The sequence below is a fragment of the Scyliorhinus canicula genome, chromosome 6 (assembly GCF_902713615.1).
Source record: "Scyliorhinus canicula chromosome 6, sScyCan1.1, whole genome shotgun sequence".
Classification (NCBI taxonomy): domain Eukaryota; kingdom Metazoa; phylum Chordata; class Chondrichthyes; order Carcharhiniformes; family Scyliorhinidae; genus Scyliorhinus; species Scyliorhinus canicula.
This window is the reverse complement of record NC_052151.1, coordinates 4,829,165-4,849,510: the sequence shown is the minus strand read 5'-3', so window position 1 is coordinate 4,849,510 and position 20,346 is coordinate 4,829,165. Positions and strand designations below refer to the sequence as shown.

At 48.1% G+C, this 20,346-nt stretch overlaps 1 protein-coding gene across 1 annotated transcript in view; it reads left to right on the top strand.

Moving 5' to 3' along the window:
* Window positions 1–20,346, top strand: part of cnih3 (cornichon family AMPA receptor auxiliary protein 3) — an 83,735-nt gene that overhangs the window by 26,162 nt on the left and 37,227 nt on the right. Inside the window, exons 2-3 of the mRNA XM_038798915.1 lie at window positions 488–556; window positions 1,805–1,852. Of these exons, the coding sequence (XP_038654843.1) occupies window positions 488–556; window positions 1,805–1,852 (117 nt within the window). The remainder of the gene's footprint in view (window positions 1–487; window positions 557–1,804; window positions 1,853–20,346) is intronic.

Genomic DNA, 20,346 nt, shown 5'->3' with positions numbered 1-20,346 from the left:
ACCTGGTGTGGTGTATCCTTTCTTCACTGTTTTACAAATTGTTTGGGGTTCTTGTCTGCTCTCCTTGCAACAAATGGAGTCTGGTCCAGTGTCCCAACAGCCTGTCTTCTTGGCTGGAAGACTCCCAGAAACTGACTGCCTCAAGAAAGGAGTTGTTAACTGATCCTTGAACACATTTGGTGACCTGTCCAAACCCTCCCAGAGGGTCCCACAATCGTTGCTAGGTGAGAATCAATGTAGAAACATTGGAAAACCCTGTTCCTTAATGTTACGATCTCTAAAGACTGAGAAATTAGCACCCAGGAACACAGATCAACGGATTTTGAGATAGCATTTGTCCATCTATGAGTGTTTATTTTTGTTGTACTTCTGTCCACATGTGTGTACCTGTATTTGTGTGTATACATCAATCAAGAGTGCGTCTGCTCCTTCGCTTAATAATGAAGGATGAAGAGTTTAATAATTGACTCTGTTGGTTGTATTGCAGATAATTGCATTTGATGAATTACGTAAAGACCTCAGGAGCCCCATTGACCAGTGCAATCCTCTCCATGCAGTAAGTGCACTAAAGACTATGAGATAGATGGTATAAACCTCCATATCATATTCACTGACTGAGGGGGTGGGCATTGATACATGGGCAGAGGTGATACCAATGGGCATAGTGCCATCTGGGATTTGTACTTTAACCAAATCAGTGCGTGTCCCCTCAGGTCCTGTCCCTTAGTTCCTAATGTCCCTTATTCCATATCCCTAAATTCCTGATGTCTGCTCAGTCCCTGTCCCTTATTCCCTGTGCCTAGGTTCCTGATGTCCCTTCAGTCCCTGTCCCTTATTCCCTGTGCCTAGGTTCCTGATGTCCCTTCAGTCCCTGTCCCTTATTCCTTGTGCCTAGGTTCCTGATGTCCCTTCAGTCCCTGTCCCTTATTCCCTGTGCCTAGGTTCCTGATGTCCCTTCAGTCCCTGTCCCTTATTCCCTGTGCCTAGGTTCCTGATGTCCCTTCAGTCCCTGTCCCTTATTCCCTGTGCCTAGGTTCCTGATGTCCCTTCAGTCCCTGTCCCTTATTCCCTGTGCCTAGGTTCCTGATGTCCCTTCAGTCCCTGTCCCTTATTCCCTGTGCCTAGGTTCCTGATGTCCCTTCAGTCCCTGTCCCTTATTCCCTGTGCCTAGGTTCCTGATGTCCCTTCAGTCCCTGTCCCTTATTCCCTGTGCCTAGGTTCCTGATGTCCCTTCAGTCCCTGTCCCTTATTCCCTGTGCCTAGGTTCCTGATGTCTGCTCAGTCCCTGTCCCTTATTCCCTGTGCCTAGGTTCCTGATGTCTGCTCAGTCCCTGTCCCTTATTCCCTGTGCCTAGGTTCCTGATGTCCCTTCAGTCCCTGTCCCTTATTCCCTGTGCCTAGGTTCCTGATGTCTGCTCAGTCCCTGTCCCTTATTCCCTGTGCCTAGGTTCCTGATGTCCCTTCAGTCCCTGTCCCTTATTCCCTGTGCCTAGGTTCCTGATGTCTGCTCAGTCCCTGTCCCTTATTCCCTGTGCCTAGGTTCCTGATGTCCCTTCAGTCCCTGTCCCTTATTCCCTGTGCCTAGGTTCCTGATGTCCCTTCAGTCCCTGTCCCTTATTCCCTGTGCCTAGGTTCCTGATGTCCCTTCAGTCCCTGGTATCCATCAATCTCTGGAGTCTCCACTGAAACCTGTCCCTCAGTTCCCGGGGTCCCATCAATCTCAGTCCTTTTTCTCTCCGGATTATTGACTGTATTGATTGTAAATCATTTCGCCTCCTGATCTTATTCTTTGTTCCTTTCCCAGCGAGAGAGGCTGAGAAATATCGAGCGGATCTGCTACTTATTGCGGAGGGTGAGTAAATCAGTGAAGAATGAGATACATTCCTCAGCTCTGTGTGGGATACTGAAGCAATGTTGATTTATGACAGAAGATTCTGTGATCTGACGGGATGTAAGAGAAAGAATGCTGGTGCCAGTATCAGATCGCAAGGTGCTGTGAAATGCGATATTTCCAACATGACAAGAGTAACTCTGCTTCAAAGAGTGTAACATTAGCTGTACAGACTTTGAGATTGTGAAAGGCACTATATAAATGCAAGTATTTAATCAGAACAGGCCCTGATTGGAAACCAAAACTCTTTGTTCCGTCCTCCACAGATGCTGCCAGACGTGCTGAGTATTTCCAGCATTATCTGTTTTATTTCAGATTTTGAACCTCCGAATTGTAGCAACACAGCAGGACAGAGCATAACAGGGATAATAGGAACTTGTCAGAAAGATACTTCAACAATCATGGAAGATTTTAATCTACATTTTGATTGGAAAAAACAGATGGGCAAAGGTAGCATAGAGTTTGTGCAATGTTTCAGAAAGTTTCTTTGAACAGCACATTCTGGAGCCAACCAGAGGACAGGCTATACAAGATCTGGTACTGTGCAATGAGACAGGATTAATTGATAACCTCAGTGAAAGCATCCTTAGGTAATAGCGATCATAATATGATTGAATTTTACATTCAGGGAGAAGAGTGCGTCCAAGACAAGTATTTTAAACTTAAATAAGGGCATGAAAGCGGAGCTAGCTAAAGTGAACTAGCGGAGCTAGCTAAAGTGAATCTGTTCAAGGGATAGATCAATAGATGTTCAGTGGCATACATGTAATGGAACGTTTCAGCATTCACAGAATAGACACATTCCAATGAGAATGAAAAATTCCAAGCGGAGGGCCCATCATGTGTGATGAACTAAAAATGTTAAAGACAATATTAAACTTAAAAGAAAAAGCATATATTTGTGTGAAGACGAGTGGCGGGTCAGAAGATTGGAAAGAATATAAAGAACATCAAAGAATGACAAAAAGTAAAATAAAATAAATGCGACAATCTGATGTTTGTCAGCATCTATGCAACAGTTAACACCTCAGGTCAGCAATTGCTTTGAAATATTTCTTGTTGCATATCATGGTAATGGAGAAAATATAGGATAATTCACACAAGTTGGCCATCAGACTGATGCTGAAAGCAGCAAAGTCAATTTTAGATCAAAAGCGAAATACTGTAGATGCTAAAATTAGTCATTTTTCCAGCACACTTTTTAAATATACATCCAAGAGCCATATGGTGAAAGTACATCCGATCTTACCAGTCAGACATTGACTACAAAACAGAAATTGTAAATATCAGTCAGGCATTGACAGGACAATCGAAGAACTAGAGTATGAGAGAAAGCTAGCTAGAGATAGCCAAAGACAGACAGTAAGAGTTTCTTCATATATTTAAATTAAATATGAGAGTTCCTTTAGAAAGTGCGTCTGGGGAATTGGTAATGGAAAGTAGGGCTATGATGGATGAATTAAACAGATATTTTGCATCGGTCTTCAGTATAAAGGATTCAAGTAACACCTCAGAATTGGCTGCAAATGAAATGAGGAAATGGAAGTGGGGGGAGGAACAAAAGAACAAGGGACAGGTAGTATTGAGGAAGCAAGGGCGCTGCAGAAGGACTTAGACAGGCTAGGGGAGTGGGCAAAGAAGTGGCAGATGGAATACAATGTGGAAAAGTGTGAGGTTATGCACTTTGGAAGGGGGAATGGAGACATAGACCATTTTCCAAATGAGAAAATGCTGAGGAAATCAGAAACACAAAGGGACTTGTTCACAATTCTCTTTAGGTTAAGGTGCAGGTTCAGTCGGCAATTAGGAAGGCAAATGCAATGTTAGCATTTATGTCGAGAGGGCTAGAATACAAGACCAGGGATATACTTCTGAGGCTGTATAAGGCTCTGGTCAGACCCCATTTGGAGTATTGTGAACAGTTTTGGGCTCCGCATCTAAGGAATGATGTGCTGGCCTTGGAAAGGGTCCAGAGGATGTTCACAAGAATGATCCCTGGAATAAAGAGCTTACCGTATGAGGAACGGTTGAGGACTCTGGGTCTGTATTCAGTGGAGTTTAGAAGGATGAGGGGGGATATTATTGAAACTTACAGGATACTGCGAGGCCTGGTTAGAGTGGATGTGGAGAGGATGTTTCCACTTGTAGGAAAAACTAGAAGCAGAGGTCACAATCTCAGACTAAAGGGACAATCCTTTAAGACAGAGATGAGGAGGAATTTCAGCCAGAGGGTGGTGAATCTGTGGAACTCTTTGCCACAGAAGGAATTACTGAGTGTCTTTAAGGTAGAGATAGATATTTTCTTGATTCATAAGAGGATCAGGGGTTATGGGGAGAAGGCAGGAGAATGGGGATGAGAAAAATATCAGCCATGGTTGAATGGTGGAGCAGACTCGATGGGCCGAGTGGCCTAATTCTGCTCCTATGTCTTATGGTCTTAAGTGGTATTGAGAAAATTGTTGAATCTGCAGGCTGATAAATCGCCTTTAAAAAACCATGTTGGCTTTGCCTGATTACCATAAGCTTATCTAATGAAAGATATACTAGCATTGGAGGTTGTGCAGAGAAGGTTCACTTTTAAGTTTTTAAAAAATATATTTTTATCGGTGTTTTTCCTTTTATATACAAATGAAATTAAAAATAATCAAATCTGTACAAACCAATTATATTTTACAAAAGCCCACCATTTGAGTTAAAATCCAAAACCCTACTCCCCCTACCCCCCTCCCCTTTTTATGTTTGTTCTTTATTTGTTTCTGGGCTGTAGGTGTCGCTGGCTGGGCCCATCATTTATTGGCCCATCCCTGAGGCCATTTAAGTGTCAACCACATTGCTGTGGGTCTGGAGTCACGTGTAGGCCAGACCAGGTACGGACGGCAGATTTCCTTCCCTAAAGGACATTAGTGAACCAGATGGGTTTTTACGACAATCGACAATGGTTTCATGGTCACCATTAGACTTTTAATTCCAGAATTTTTATTTTATTTTTTTTAAATTTAAGAGTACCCAATTATTTTTTTCCAATTGAGGGGCAATTTGTAGCGTGGCCAATCCATCTATCCTGCACATTTTTTTTTTTTGGGTTGTGGGGGTGAAACCCACGCAGACACGGGGAGAATGTGCAAACTCCTCACGGACAGTGACCCAGAGCCGGGATTCGAACCCGGGTCCTCAGCGCCGTAGGCAGCAATGCTAACCACTGTGCCACCGTGCTGCCCTCTAATTCCAGAATTTAAAAAATGTAATTGAAATGTCATCATCTGCCTGGCAGGATTCGAACATAGGTCCCCAGGGCATTACCCTTGGTTTGTGGATTCGTAGTCACTACGCTTCTGTCTCCCCATAAAGCATGTTCTCTTTATTGGCATTTCATTATCATACAGAATAGGATCATACAACGGCACATATTACATCATGGTAGGATGCCCGTATTCAGCTGCCTGTATTTACAAACTATCGTTCCTGGGGGGGGGGGGGGGGGGGGGGGAGAATGTGCCTCCCCTCCCTGGGTAGGGTGTGGTCGGTGTATTCTCTTCCCCTCCCTTCCCCCCTCTCCCCTTTTCGTTGATGTTGTGGTCCCTTTGTGGCGCCCCCCTTCCCTTTGCTCTATTGGCTGTTGACTACAAACAGATCCTGCAACAGGCTGATGAGTGGCCTCCATATCTTGTGGAAACTCTCTTACGACCCCTGGATGGTGAATTTGATTTTCTCCAGTTGGAGAAATTCCGACAAGTAGGCTAGCCAGTCCGCAGCTTTGGGTGGCTCTGCTAACCGCCAGCCAAGCAGGATTCTTCAGTGGCTGATTATGGAGACAAAGGCTAGGGCGTAGGCCCCCTTCCCCCCCTTCCCCCCTTCCCGAAGACAGCCATTTTTGGGCACGGCTCCACCCTCACCCCCACAATCTTGGACATTGCCTCGAAGAAGGTTGTGCAGAACCCGACAATCCTGGGACAGGCCCCGAACATGTGGGTGTGGTTGGCCGGGCCTCCCTGGCATCGTTCACATATATCCTCCACCTCCAAGAAGATTCTGCTCATTCGGGTTGGGGCCAGGTTTGCTCCATATACCACTTTCAGCTGAATTAGGCTTAGCTTCGCGCATGTGGAGGTGGAGTTGACCCTGTTCAGTGCTTCGCTCCACAGTTCCCAACCTATTTCAATCCCGAGCTCTTCCTCTCTTTTTCTCTTGTCTTGCCCAGTGGGGAGCGTGCCTTTCCCAACAGTTGCCCATACAAGTCCCGCAATTTCCCCCCTCTCAACTTCCCACGTCCAACAGTTCTAATAGTGATTGGCCAGGCACCTGAGGGTATGTCTTTGTTTCCCTACGGAGGAAGTTTTTGACTTGCATGTGTCGCAACTCATGCCCAATGGGCAGTTGAAGCCTCTCCATCAGTTCTTCTAGCATTGTCAGTCTGTTGTCAGTGTAGAAGTCACTAACTGTCTGTCTTCACCGTTTAAAGGTGGTGTCCATTTTGGTTGGCGCGAACCTGTGGTTGTTGGAGATGAGGGCCATAGTGGACAATTCAGTTAGACTCAAGTGTTGTCTTCGTTTGTTCCACATCCGAAGCGTGACTACTACCACTGGGCTATTACCACAGGAGCTTGTCGAGTGCTTGGCTGGTGGGGTTGGGAGTACAGCTGTAGCCAGGGCCCTGAGGGACGTCCCTGTGCAGGAACTCACCTCTTTGATCCTGGGAATGGAGGGATTTTGTAATGAGAAGAGGTTGAGGAGGTGGGCCTGTGCTTATTGGAGTTTAGAAGATTGAGAGGAGACCTTATGGGGGCATATCGGATTCTCAGGGGGGGTTTGATAGGGTAGATGCTGAGAGGTTGATTCCCCTTGTGGGAGAATCTAGGACCAGAGGGCAAAATCTCAGAGAAAAGGGGTCACCCATTTCAGGCAGAGATGAGGAGGAATTCCAGCTCTCTGAGGGTAGTGAATTTGTAGAATCCTTTACTGCAGAGAGCTCTCGTCGTTAATTTGGATATTCTGAATTCTCCCTCTGTGACTCGAACAGGCGCCGGAATGTGGCGACTAGGGGCTTTTCACAGTAACTTCATTGTAGTGTTAATGTAAGTCTACTTGTGACAACAAAGATGATTATTAAGTATGTTCAAGGCTGAGAGAGACAGATTTTTAATCAGTAAGGAAATCATTGGGAGAAACATAGGAACAGAAGTAGGCCATTCAGCCCCATGAGCCTATCCCACCATTCACTGAGATTATGGCTGCTCTGTGACTGAACCCCATATATTTAACCCATATCCGTTCATATCTTTGCTCAACAAAAATCTATCTCAGTTTTAAAATTAACAACTTTTTGTGAGGCCCATGAAGAATCCAGCGCGAGTTTGGAGATTCAAACAGAAAGTAACTTTATTTACAATTATATATACACAACAGTAGTAGTACACCATTGCTTCTGGGGTTCCTCAGATAGGGGTCTTCCAGGTGTGTGACCTTCACCCCACAAATGGCATCACTCCAGGTCATTCCCATTGGCATCATGCCCAGGCCCCGAAAGAAAAGAGACAAGGGGATAGTGAGGAAATTGCAGCAGCTGTCACTGCTCCCTGAACAGGGTGCTTCGGGGTCAGACCTCACCCTAGGGGGCTTGATCCGCCCAGTGCAATTTAACCCCCTGGACTTGTTTGATTTCTCAGGGGAGGGTGCCAGTGATAACCCCCTGCTTCTTGGGTTCTCGGCAGGTTATGGTTTGGGAAAACCTCCGTCCTATCCGCTGTCTTCGGGCACCTCTGCCACCATCTCTGAGCTATTTCCGGAGTTGTTCCCGGGGCCTTCTGGTGACTGGGTGGCGGGGACAGAGCAGGGATGTACCACACCGCCTCCCTCTGGCCTGGGATCCTGGGAGGAGCCCGAGGAGATCCCGCCTACCCATTATCCTGGTGGCAGGATTGAGGCAGGCACGAGGTTGGTTGGTGGGCCCATGTTGCCCACCGCACTCAGCATGGTGGAGGTTCCGGGCCTGGAGGGCGACTTCCAGAAGGCTGCCAACTGTCTGATGTCGGGAGCGCAGTGTGCACGTGAGGCTCTCTGCAGTGTGGTGCAGGGCTTACTGGTGCCTGACATTGTGTCGCCCCCTCACCCCCTCTGGGGGACTCCTTGAATCTGTCACATTATAATTGAAGATTCTTTGTTTTTCTGCCTCCATAGATAGTTCATGCAGTGCTCGATTGGGCCCCCTCCACCAACACCCCCCTTCCTCTCCACCACCCCTCTCTCCCCACCACCCCAACTTCCTCACCCTTCTGTTGGTACAGACGTGAGGGTATCTGGTCTCTCTAGCGCAACGTTTAGTGCTTGTACAGTTTGTTTTTGTACAGCAGTGTTGTTAACCGTTTTAGAATCAGAATATCACACCCCACCCCACAGAGGCAAGGGAACCCAGTTTCTCCAATGCAACAATAGTGTTTGTAATATTTGGCCTTGTACAACTGTAATGTTTACTGTTTTAATCAAAATATTTCATGGGATGGCCAATAGTCTCCAGCCAACAGGAATCAGGCAGGTATAACCCAACTGTTCAAGTTTCTGCTGTTTGTTGGAGAGGTTCCAAACCCCTACCACCCCCTGAGTGAAGACTCTCTTCCTCACATCTCTCCTGAATGGTCTGACCCTAACCTTTACACCATGCCGCCTGCTTTTAGAATCTCCAACCAGTGGAAATAGGGTAGTCTACCTTGTCTTTCTCGGTTAATATTGTGAAGACGCTGATCAGACCAACTCTAATTCTAGCGAAACACCTAATTTGTGTAATCTCTCCTTGTAACTCTACTCCTGTAATCTAGGTATCATTTTTGTAAACCTAAGTTGCACTCCTAATGTGTTGTTCCCAGAGCTGCTCACCGTGACTCCACCAGGGTTTTGTATAGCTGCATTGACATGGTTGAGTGGCAGAGTGGGGATAATGGATAATTACTCTAATTGGCAGGGGGTGACCAGTGGTGTACCACAGGGATCTGTGCTGGGGACTCAGTTATTCACATTATTCATTCATGACTTGGATGATGGCATAGAATGTCACATATTCAAATTTGCTGATGATAAGAGTTAGGTGGCATTGTAGACTGCCTAGATTAAAGCATAAAATTGCAAGGAGATATTGACAGACTAGATGAATGGGCAACTTTGTGGCAGATGGAATTGAATGAAATGAAAAATGAAATGAAAATCGCTTATTGTCACGAGTAGGCTTCAAATGAAGTTACTGTGAAACGCCCCTAGTCACTACATTCCGGTGCCTGTTCGGGGAGGCTGTTACAGGAATCGAACCGTGCTACTGGCCTGCCTTAGTCTGCTTTAAAAGCCAGCGATTTAGCCCTGTGCTAAACAGCCCCAAGGTAAGCAAATGTGCGATTATCCATTTTTCATAGATTATCATAGAATTTACAGTGCAGAAGGAGGCCATTTGGCCCATCGAGTCTGCACTGGCTCTTGGAAAGAGCACCCTACCCAAGGTCAACACCTCCACCCTATCCCCATAACCCAGTCACCCCACCCAACACTAAGGGCAATTTTGGACACTGAGGGCAATTTATCATGGCCAATCCACCTAACCTGCACATCTTTGGACTGTGGGAGGAAACCGGAGCACCCGGAGGAAACCCATGCACACACGGGGAGGATGTGCAGACTCCCACAGACAGTGACCCAAGCTGGAATCGGACCTGGGACCCTGGAGCTGTGAAGCAATTGTGCTATCCACAATGCTACCGTGCTGCCCCTGGACTGAAAACGGACAGAGCAGAGTTCTTCCTCAGTGGAAAGACGTTAGGTACAGTGGATATCCAAAGAAACTTGGCAGATCAGGTGCATCGATCCTGGTGACAAGATCAAGTGGGTTTGGGTGATGCACAAGTGCAGAAAAGAGTCAAAGGCTATTTTCTGCACAAAGGGGGTTATATCTAGAGGATTGGAGTATAAAGATACAGAGGTAGAACTAGAGGAAATAGGTTTGAGGTAAGAGGAGAGAGACACACAAAAGAGACCAGAGGGGAATTTCTTCACACACAGGGTGGTGAGTATCTGGAATGGGCTGCCACAGGCAGTGGTAGAGGCCGGTACAATATTGTCCTTTAAAAAGCAGTTAGACAGTTACATGGGCAGGGTGGGTATGGAAGGATATGGGCCAAATGCAGGCAAGTGGGACTAGCTTAGTGATAGAAACTGGGCGGCATGGACAAGCTGGGACGAAGGGCCTGTTACCAAGCTGTAAACATCCATTACTCTATCTATGACTCTGTGTACACATGTCTGCCACTGTTTGTCGGTGGTGGTGGGTTTGAATGTGTGTGGAAGGGGAGCAATCAAGCGGGGCTGCTTTGTCCTGGATGGTGTCTAGCATCTTGAGTGTTGTTGGAGCTGCAAGTGGAGAGTATTCCATTACACTCCTGACTTGTGCCTTGGAGATGGTCGACAGGCTTTGGGCGGGGTCAGGAGGTGAGTGATTCGCCATAGGATTCTTTATCAGACGTATATCTATCGCCTTCTTGAAACCATTTAATTTTTAAAAACAATTTTCCAATTAAGAGGCAATGTAGCTTGGCCAATCCACCTACTCTGCACAATCTTTATTAGTGTCACAAGTAGGCTTACATTAACACTGCAATGAGGTTCCTCTGAAAATCTTTTGGGTAGTGGGATTAGACCCATGCAGACATAGGAAGAATGTGCAAATTCCACACGAACAGTGACCTGTGACCGGGATTGTTGAAGCCATTTAATGATTCGGACTCCACCCCACTATGGGGCAGCGAGTAATTCCACCACCTCCTCATCTCAGTTTGAAATCTATAACTGTGATCTCTCATTCCAGATTGCTCTACAAGGGGGAACATTTGGTCTGTGTTTATTTTATTAATCCCGTTTAGCATCATATATGCCACGATTAGATCCTCTGTCATCCTTCTAAACTCCAGCGAGTATAAATCCAAATTGTTTAACCTCTCCTCATACGTCAACCCTTTCATTCTGGAATCAATCTGGTGAATGTCCTCGAAACTGCTTCCAATGCTGCCACATCCTTCCTTAACTAAAGAGACCAAAACTGGACACAGTATTCCAGATGTGGTCTCACCAACACTTTGATGCACTATCAATGACCACAAAGACGAGAATAGTGGAATAATCGAGGCTTTATTGAGCAAAGAAGTTGTGCCTCCTGTAGCTGGAACCAGAGTGGCTGCAGCACCGGCAAACACACACATTTATACTCCGCCTACTGGGCGGAGCCAGCAGGCAGGGATTTACCCATGTACCTCTATTATACATGTCTTACCGTAATACATATAATACTGCTAGTGGTGACTACCACACACTTCTCTACTTTTATACCCCAGTCCTTTTGCAATAAACGCTAACATTCCATTTGTTTTTTGAATTACATTATGCACCTGCATACCCACTTTCTGCAATTCATGAACAAAGACACCCAGATCTCTCTGCCCAGACTCATTCTGAATCTGCTTTCCATTGAGACTTTTTCTTACTATTTCTTACTCATTGGAATGGATTTATTCTGTACAGTGAGAAATTGCCCCGGAAAGGTCTGTCATTGCATCTCTATTGGCTGATCCCTATGGGTGGCATGGTAACCCTTATTTATACAGCGATGCCATGAGTCACTCTGTGGCTTAGCTTCCTGCCACTGTATCTACACCTATTCAGGCCCTATCCAGGCAAAAGGCTTTCAGGTGATTGACCACTCTGCCTGTTTAACAAACCTAACTTACTGAAAGGCTTTCTGGCAACCCCCCAGGATGTTGATAGTGGGGAACCACAATGGTGGGAATGCCATTGGATATCAAGGGATGATGGTTCGACCTTCTCTTGTCGGAGATGGTCATTGCCTGGCATTTGTGGGGCGAATGTCAGCTCAAGCCTGGATATTGTCCAGGTCTCGCTACATTTGGACACGGACTGCTTCATTATCTCAGGAGCCGCGATTGGTGCTGAACATTGTGCAGTCATCCCCAAACATCCCCACTTCTGACCTAATGATGGATTGAAATGCAGCGATGAAGCAGCTGAAGATGGTTCAGCCTAAGGCACGACCCTGAGGAACTCCTGCAGTGATGTCCCGGGACTGAGATGAGTGTTTGATGTGACAAACTGCATCAGTTTGTCATATCAAGGATAGAGGGAGCTTCACCCTGCATCTAACCCCGTGCTGTACCTGTCCTGGGAGTGTTTGATGGGGACAGTGTAGAGGGAGCTTTACTCTGTATCTAACCATGTGCTGTACCTGTCCTGGGAGTGTTTGATGGGGACAGTGTAGAGGGAGCTTTACTCTCTATCTAACCCCGTGCTGTACCTGTCCTGGGAGTGTTTGATGGGGACAGTGTAGAGGGAGCTTTACTCTGTATCTAACCCGTGCTGTTCCTGTCCTGGGAGTGTTTGATGGGGACAGTGTAGAGGGAGCTTTACTCTGAATCTAACACCGTGCTGTACCTGTCCTGCGTGTGTTTGATGGGGACAGTGTAGAGGGAACTTTACTCTGTGTCTAACCCCGTGCTGTACCTGTCCTGGGAGTGTTTGATGGGGACAGTGTAGAGGGTGCTTTACTCTGTATCGGACCCCGTGCTGTACCTGTCCTGGGAGTGTTTGATGGGGACAGTGCAGAGGGAGCTTTTCTCTGTATCTAACCCCGTGCTGTACCTGTCCTGGGAGTGTTTGATGGGGACAGTGTAGAGGGAGCTTTACTCTGTATCTAACGCCGTGCTGTACCTGTCCTGGGAGTGTTTGATGGGTACAGTGTTTAGGTAGCTTTACTCTGTATCTAACCCCGGGCTGTACCTGTCCTGGGAGTGTTTGATGGGGACAGTGTAGTGGGAGCTTTACTCTGTATCTAACCCCGGGCTGTACCTGTCCTGGGAGTGTTTGATGGGGACAGTGTAGAGGGAGCTTTACACTGTATCTAACCCCGTGCTGTTCCTGTCCTGGGAGTGTTTGATGGGGACAGTGTAGAGGGAGTTTTACTCTGTATCTAACCCCGTGCTGTACCTGAACTGGGAGTGTTTGATGGGGACAGCGTAGAGGGAACATTACTCTGTATCGGACCCCGTGCTGTACCTGTCCTGGGAGTGTTTGATGGGGACAGTGTAGAGGGAGCTTTTCTCTGTATCTAACCCCGTGCTGTACCTGTCCTGGGAGTGTTTGATGGGGACAGTGTAGAGGGATCTTTACACTGTATCTAACCCCGTGCTGTGCCTGTCCTGGGAGTGTTTGATGGGGACAGTGTAGAGGGAGCTTTTCTCTGTATCCAACCCCGTGCTTACCTGTCCTGGGAGTGTTTGATGGGGACAGTGTTGAGGTAGCTTTACTCTGTATCTAACCCCGTGCTGTACCTGTCCTGGGAGTGTTTGATGGGGACAGTGTAGAGGGAGCTTTACTCTGTATCTAACCCCGTGCTGTACCTGTCCTGGTAGTGTTTGATGGGTACAGTGTTGAGGTAGCTTTACTCTGTATCTAACCCCGGGCTTTACCTGTCCTGGGAGTGTTTGATGGGGACAGTGTAGAGGGAGCTTTACTCTGTATCTAACCCCGTGCTGTTCCTGTCCTGGGAGTGTTTGATGGGGACAGTGTAGAGGGAGCTTTACTCTGTATCTAACCTTGTGCTGTACCTGTCCTGGGAGTGTTTGATGGGGACAGTGTAGAGGGAGCTTTACCCTGTATCTAACACCGTGCTGGACCTGTCCTGGGAGTGTTGGATGGGGACAGTGTAGTGGGAGCTTTACTCTGTATCTAACCCCGTGCTATACCTGTCCTGGGAGTGTTTGATGGGGACAGTGTAGAGGGAGCTTTACTCTGTATCTGACCCTGGGCTGTACCTGTCCTGGGAGTGTTTGATGGGGACAGTGTAGAGGGAGCATTAGTCTGTATCTAACCCCGTGCTGTACCTCTCCTGGGAGTGTTTGATGGGGACAGTTTAGAGGGAGCTTTACTCTGTATCTAACCCCGTGCTGTACCTGGCCTGGGAGTGTTTGATGGGGCCATTGTAGAGGGAGCTTTACTCTGTATCTAACCCCGTGCTGTGCCTGTCCTGGGAGTGTTTGATGGGGACAGTGTAGAAGGAGCTTTACTCTGTATCTAACCCCGTGCTGTACCTGCCGTGGAAGTGTTTGATGGGTACAGTGTTGAGGTAGCTTTACTCTGTATCTAACCCCGGGCTGTACCTGTCCTGGGAGTGTTTGATGGGGACAGTGTAGAGGGAGCTTTACTCTGTATCTAACCCCGTGCTGTACCTGTCCGGGGAGTGTTTGATGGGGACAGTGTAGAGGGAGCTTTACTCTGTATCTAACCCCGTGCTGTACCTGGCCTGGGAGTGTTTGATGGGGCCATTGTAGAGGGAGCTTTACTCTGTATCTAACCCCGTGCTGTGCCTGTCCTGGATGTGTTTGATGGGGACAGTGTAGAGGGAGCTTGACTCTGTATCGGACCCCGTGCTGTACCTGTCCTGGGAGTGTTTGATGGGGACAGTGTAGAGGGAGCTTTACCCTGTATCTAACCCCGTGCTGTACCTGTCCTGGGAGTGTTTGATGGGGACAGTGTAGAGGGAGCTTTACTCTGTATCTAACCCCGTGCTGTACCTGTCCGGGGAGTGTTTGATGGGGACAGTGTAGAGGGAGCTTTACTCTGTATCTAACCCCGTGCTGTACCTGTCCTGGGAGTGTTTGATGGGGACAGTGTAGAGGGAGCTTTACTCTGTATCTAACCCCGTGCTGTACCTGTGCTGGGAGTGTTTGATGGGGACAGTGTAGAGGGAGCTTTACTCTGTATCTAACCCCATGCTGTACCTGTCCTGGGAGTGTTTGATGGGGACAGTGTAGAGGGAGCTTTACTCTGTATCTAACCCCGTGCTGTAGCTGTCCTGGGAGTGTTTGATGGGGATAGTGTAGAGAGAGCTTTACTCTGTATCTAACCCCGTGCTGTACCTGTCCTGGGAGTGTTTGATGGGGACAGTGTAGAGGGAGCTTTACTCTGTATCTAACCCCATGCTGTACCTGTCCTGGGAGTGTTTGATGGGGACAGTGTAGAGGGAGCTTTACTCTGTATCTAACCCCGTGCTGTAGCTGTCCTGGGAGTGTTTGATGGGGATAGTGTAGAGAGAGCTTTACTCTGTATCTAACCCCGTGCTGTACCTGCCCTGGGAGTGTTTGATGGGGATAGTGTAGAGAGAGCTTTACTCTGTATCTGGGGGATGACAGAGTGATGGAGATGAGGAATTCTGCAGTATGTGGTGATGAATTCTGATTTCAGTGGGGATGTAGTTGGGTTAGTTGAAACCTCAGAGGAACAAAGGAGGAGAGATGAGAGGAGGATTAATCATTGTTGTATTAGGAAAGGGAGAGAGAGAGGGTTTAGGTAGATGTTGCTGACAGGGTTTGTGACTGACAGGCCTGTTTGTGTCGTGTGTCAGGCAGCACAATGCAGCCACAGGTAAACCTGTCAAAGGTCTCTGCTTTCACTACTAGCCAGTGTCCTGTACTTTGATGATTGGAAAATAAAGAGTTTGGTATAATCTTGGAGTCACGCAGAAATTGCTAATAGCAACATCAGTATGTCCCCATGGCAACAGGATTTGCAATGTTACTGGGAGCATTGGTTGGTGGAGAGTATAGTTAGCACCAGTTTGGGAAGCTCTGTATGCAGATCCAGTCATTTATTTATCCATAATATTCTCTCTGGTCTCTGTTACAACCCCCTGGGCTAGTACGCAGTCAACTCCAGCCCCACTGCACCCAGACTCACAGTACAGGTGAAATTAGATTTTATTTAAAATACCCAAAGTCCTTGATTGAACCCAATAAACTAGTCACTAGGTTTGTAACTATAACATCCAAGTAACCTTTTATTATGTAGAGCGTTATAATTAAATGTACAGAGAATGTAACTGACTATCTATTACCCCTTTCCCAACCCACCCCCTCCTTCTAACTCGCCCTATTCTCTACACACACACACACAAAATACCAACAAACATCAAAGGATCAGGTTCTTTCCTGCACTGGGATGACTTCTCGTCAATGTCTTTCGAGTTCTGGCTTTCGTTTTGATACTTCTTCCCTCTAGTGTTGGGATGGTTTACTCTGCGCAGGGTTGTCTACCTTCTATAAAGACTCAGCATCATTTTTAATAACAATCTTTATTAATGTTACAAGCAGGCACTGCAGTGAAGTTACTGTGAGAACCCCCTAGTTGCCACACCCTGTTCGGGTACACTGAGGGGGAATTCAGAATGTCCAATTCACCTAACAAACACGTCTTTCGGGACTTGTGGGAGGAAACCGGAGCACCCGGAGGAAACCCACGCAGACACAGGGAGAACATGCAGACTCCACACAGACAGTGACCCAAGCTGGGAATCGAACCCTGTTCAGGTTCACTATTTTGAGAGCAATGGATCAGTCCTTTCACTTCAACAAGCAGGAGGGAGTGCGATAGAGTTCCTTTAACTTCCAAGGTCTGAACACTTCTACCCAGTTCTCTGAGAAAGCATCACATCACACAGGAACCAGTCACTGCCCATTGTCAGGCAGAACACTGTCCTTGGCCAACCCAGTGGTTGATAGCTACCCAGTTGAACTGCCCCCCTCCAAAGCTAGTCTGTAAGACCCACTAGGTGCCGAGGAGTCTGGTTTCTCCTCTCCAAAATGCAAAGCCTGGGAACGCATTGTCCTGACAGGCAGGCTGTTTCAAGCAGTCCTCTGCTTAAAGTTTCAGCTTGGCGATTCTGCGTCTTCGCGCACCCTGAAGGCCGCCTTGGAGAACGCTTACCCGAAGATCAGAAGCTGAATGCACTTGACCACTGACGTGTTCCCCGACTGGAAGGGAACATTCCTGCCTAGCGATTGCCGCGCAATGTCTATTCATCCATTGTCTACATGCAGCACTCACCACTCCAGCAAAAAAAGCATCAGTAAATCTGCGAAGCATTTCTTCAACGGTATCGTTAGATGGCCCAATTAGATCGATATCATGCACCAGGTCCTGTAGAATCTTCTTGCTTCAAATTGGATTGCCTTCTGGACTCACATATTCCCCTGAGCCCAATGTTCCAGAACCCAGATATCTTAGAAATAATTGTCCTTTTTTCCGGCTACAGAAAAGGAAGGAAACAGCAACAGCAGCCTCCAGGCATCTACAGCCACCAGCAGGAGCAATGCAGCAAACACAACCTGCAAATATTTTGATTTATTGATAGTATCAAAAATACAAAAGACAATACAATGAGGACACCAATCACTTGGCACCGAGTAAGCATAAAACATGGGTCATCATCGTAGGAAACAACAGAACAAAATGCAGAACGAGTAGTAAAAAAAAACAGGAAGACAAACCCTCCAATATCAACTGGCTAAAAAATAAACTGTAGTAACATGGTACCCCTCATACAATTCCCCTCCCCCACCCCGGGCAAACAGACCCAACAGTGCATAAATGAAACTAGGAACACCATCGACCTGCACAGCTACCAGAATGGGAGCAGCAGATGGCTACTGAACACAAAAGGTCACTGGTAGTCCATGAAAGTCTCTTGACCCCACTTCTGGTGGCAGCCATGGAGTGAGTGGTCGCTCACAGGGCAGCTCCGGCTTGAAGGCGTGGATTTGAGCTCTTTTTACCCGAAAACGGGAGAAATTTGACGGGAAAGTATAGCTGAAGTTGTGGAGGAGAAGTTCCCTCCCCCCAGGAGTGGCATGTCTGCTGGTTGAGTCCCGGCAGAAGAAGGTTAAAGACCCGGCCAAGGAATTGGAAGTGACCTGTGGCACAGCAACAGTTGGAGAGGTGGTAGAGGGGGAAGGGCTGTGGCTTGCTGGAAAACCCCTGATGGAGCAGCTGATGGTGTTTGTCAGAGAGGAGGTCCACTAACAAAGAGATGAGATGCAGGAAGACCGATCAAAGGAGCGGCTGCCCCCCTGAAAAGCTCATGGAGAGAGTTGAGAAGTACTTGGAGGCACAGGGGTTGTAGATGAAATGAAAAATGAAAATCGCTTATTGTCACGAGTAGGCTTCAAATGAAGTTACTGTGAAAAGCCCCTAGTCGCCACATTCCGGCGCCTGTTCGGGGAGGCTGTTACGGGAATCGAACCGTGCTGCTGGCTTGCCTTGGTCTGCTTTCAAAGCCAGCGATTAGCCCTGTGAGCTAAACAGCCCCTGTTTACGGGAGATGGAGAGGGTGATATCTGACAATAGTGATCGTGTGGTGGCATTGGAGATGGAGGTGGGACTCCTGCGGGAGCTTCACAAATCGGTAAGAGCAAAGGTAGAGGACCAGATGAACAGATCCAGAGGACAGAACCTGCAGTTGGCCTGCCTGAAGGCGTGGAAGGCACGAGTGCTTCGGGGGTGGGCAAGGTAGCACAGTGGCTATCACTGTGGCTTCACAGCACCAGGGTCCCAGGTTTGCTTCTCGGCTTGGGTCACTATCTGTGTGGAGTCTGCACGTTCTCCCCATGTCTGCGTGGGTTTCCTCCGGGTGCTCCGGTTTCCTCCCACAGTCCAAAGTTGTGTAGGTTAGGTGGATTGGCCATGCTAAATTGCCCTTTGTGTCCAAAAAGTTTAGGTGGGGTTACTGGGTTACGGGGATAGGGTGGAGGCGTGGGCTTAGGTAAGGTTTCCTTTCCAAGGGCTGGTGCAGACTGGATGGGCCGATTGGCCTCCTTCTGCACTGTATATTCTACGCTCTTTGATATGTCTCAAGGACGCTGCCGTGACTGGTGGTGGAAGGAGTGCTGGACAAGGCCCCAGAGGTGGATAGGGAGCACAGGCCCCTAAAGAGGAGAAGATGAGAGGAGGGGTGGAGGGGTAGATAGGAGGGGTCTTCGGGCAGGCGCTACCACACTGGCAGGTAATGCTGGTGAAGAGATGTGAGGTTGGGGAGATGGCTGTCGGAGAGGAGGAGAGTGGGAGGGGGGAACGCAACATGGCGGTTTTGGAGTAGGAATGGGGTCATGAATCTTGAATGGGCGGTGGGGAGTGGCCACTCTGCTGAGAAAAATTACCGAGTTTGTAGGTGTGACAGTCGTGCGGGATCCAGGGGAGAGATACATGATAGTGAGCGTGGTGTTGGAGGGAACGCCGGTGGTGCTAGTGAATGTTTATGTGCCGAATTGGGACAACATGGGGTTTGCTGGAAACTATTCCTGGACCTGGACATGCATCAGTTGATTATGGTGGTTGATTTTAACTGTGTGCTGGAACTGAGGGTGGATAGATCGAGCCCTAAGTCAATAGGAAGGTTGAGGATGGTGAAAGGGCTGGGGGAGTTTATGAAAAGGGTGGCATGATGGATCCGTGGAGGTTTAGGAACCCGGAGGAGAGGGAGTACTCCTTCTTCTTGCTCGTGCATATGGTATACTCTAGAATTGACTTTTTGGTAGTGAGGCGGGTGGTGGGGGCGGTGTTTGTGGAAATTGTGACCTCAGAACATGTGGTGAACTGGCTGGAGGGCAGGCTTAGTCGCAGCAGGAGCAGAGGCCGGGATGGGGCTTCCAGCAGACAAGGGGCTCTGTCAGAAGGTGCGGTCGGTGATCAGAGACTATGTGGAGTTGATTCAAAATGAGGAGGTATCGCGACCACATTTTGGGAGGCGTTGATGGCGGTGGTTGAAGGGGAAGTGATCTTGTTCAAGGTGCACAGACAGGAGGAGGAGGGAGGACTTTGGAGGATTGTTGGATGAGATAGTCAAGGTGGACAGGAAATATTTGAGGGCCCCCACCAAGGAGGGGAGAGAAAGAGGTTACAGGGGCAGTTTGATAGGCTGACGATAGGGGAGGCAGTGGGGCAGCTATGCAGGGCGGGGGGGGGGGGGGGGGGGGGTGCAGTACGAATATGGAGAGAAGGCGAGCTGAGCTAGCCCATCAGTTACAGAGGCAGGTTGAGTCTCAGAAAATCCTGAGAGTACACAGGGAAGGGGGAGGTAGTGTCGGAGGCTGTAAAGATAAATCATAGATCATAGAAGGAGGCCATTTGGCCCATCGAGTCTGCACAGGCCCATGAAAAGATCACCCTACATAAGCCCACACCTCTACCCTCCCCGTAACCCAGTAACCCCATCTAACCTTTTGGACACTAAGGGTAATTTATCATGGTCAATCCAACTAATCTGCACATCTTTGGACTGTGGGAGGAAACCGGAGCACCCGGAGGAAACCCAGGCAGACACGGGGAGAATGTGCAGACTCCGCACAGACAGTGACCCAGTGGGGAATTGAACTTGGGCCCCTGGAGCTGTGAAGCAACTGTGCTAACCACTGTGCTACCATGCTGCGCACGGCTGGACGAGAAGAGGAGGCAGGCGCTGGAGGAGCCTTTAGGGTGAAGAGAGGTGATGGATATTATAAAAGGGATGAAGTCGAAGAAGGCTCCCTAGGCCAGACGATTACCCAGCAGAATTGTATAAGGAGTTCGCAACGGAGCTGGTACCACATCTA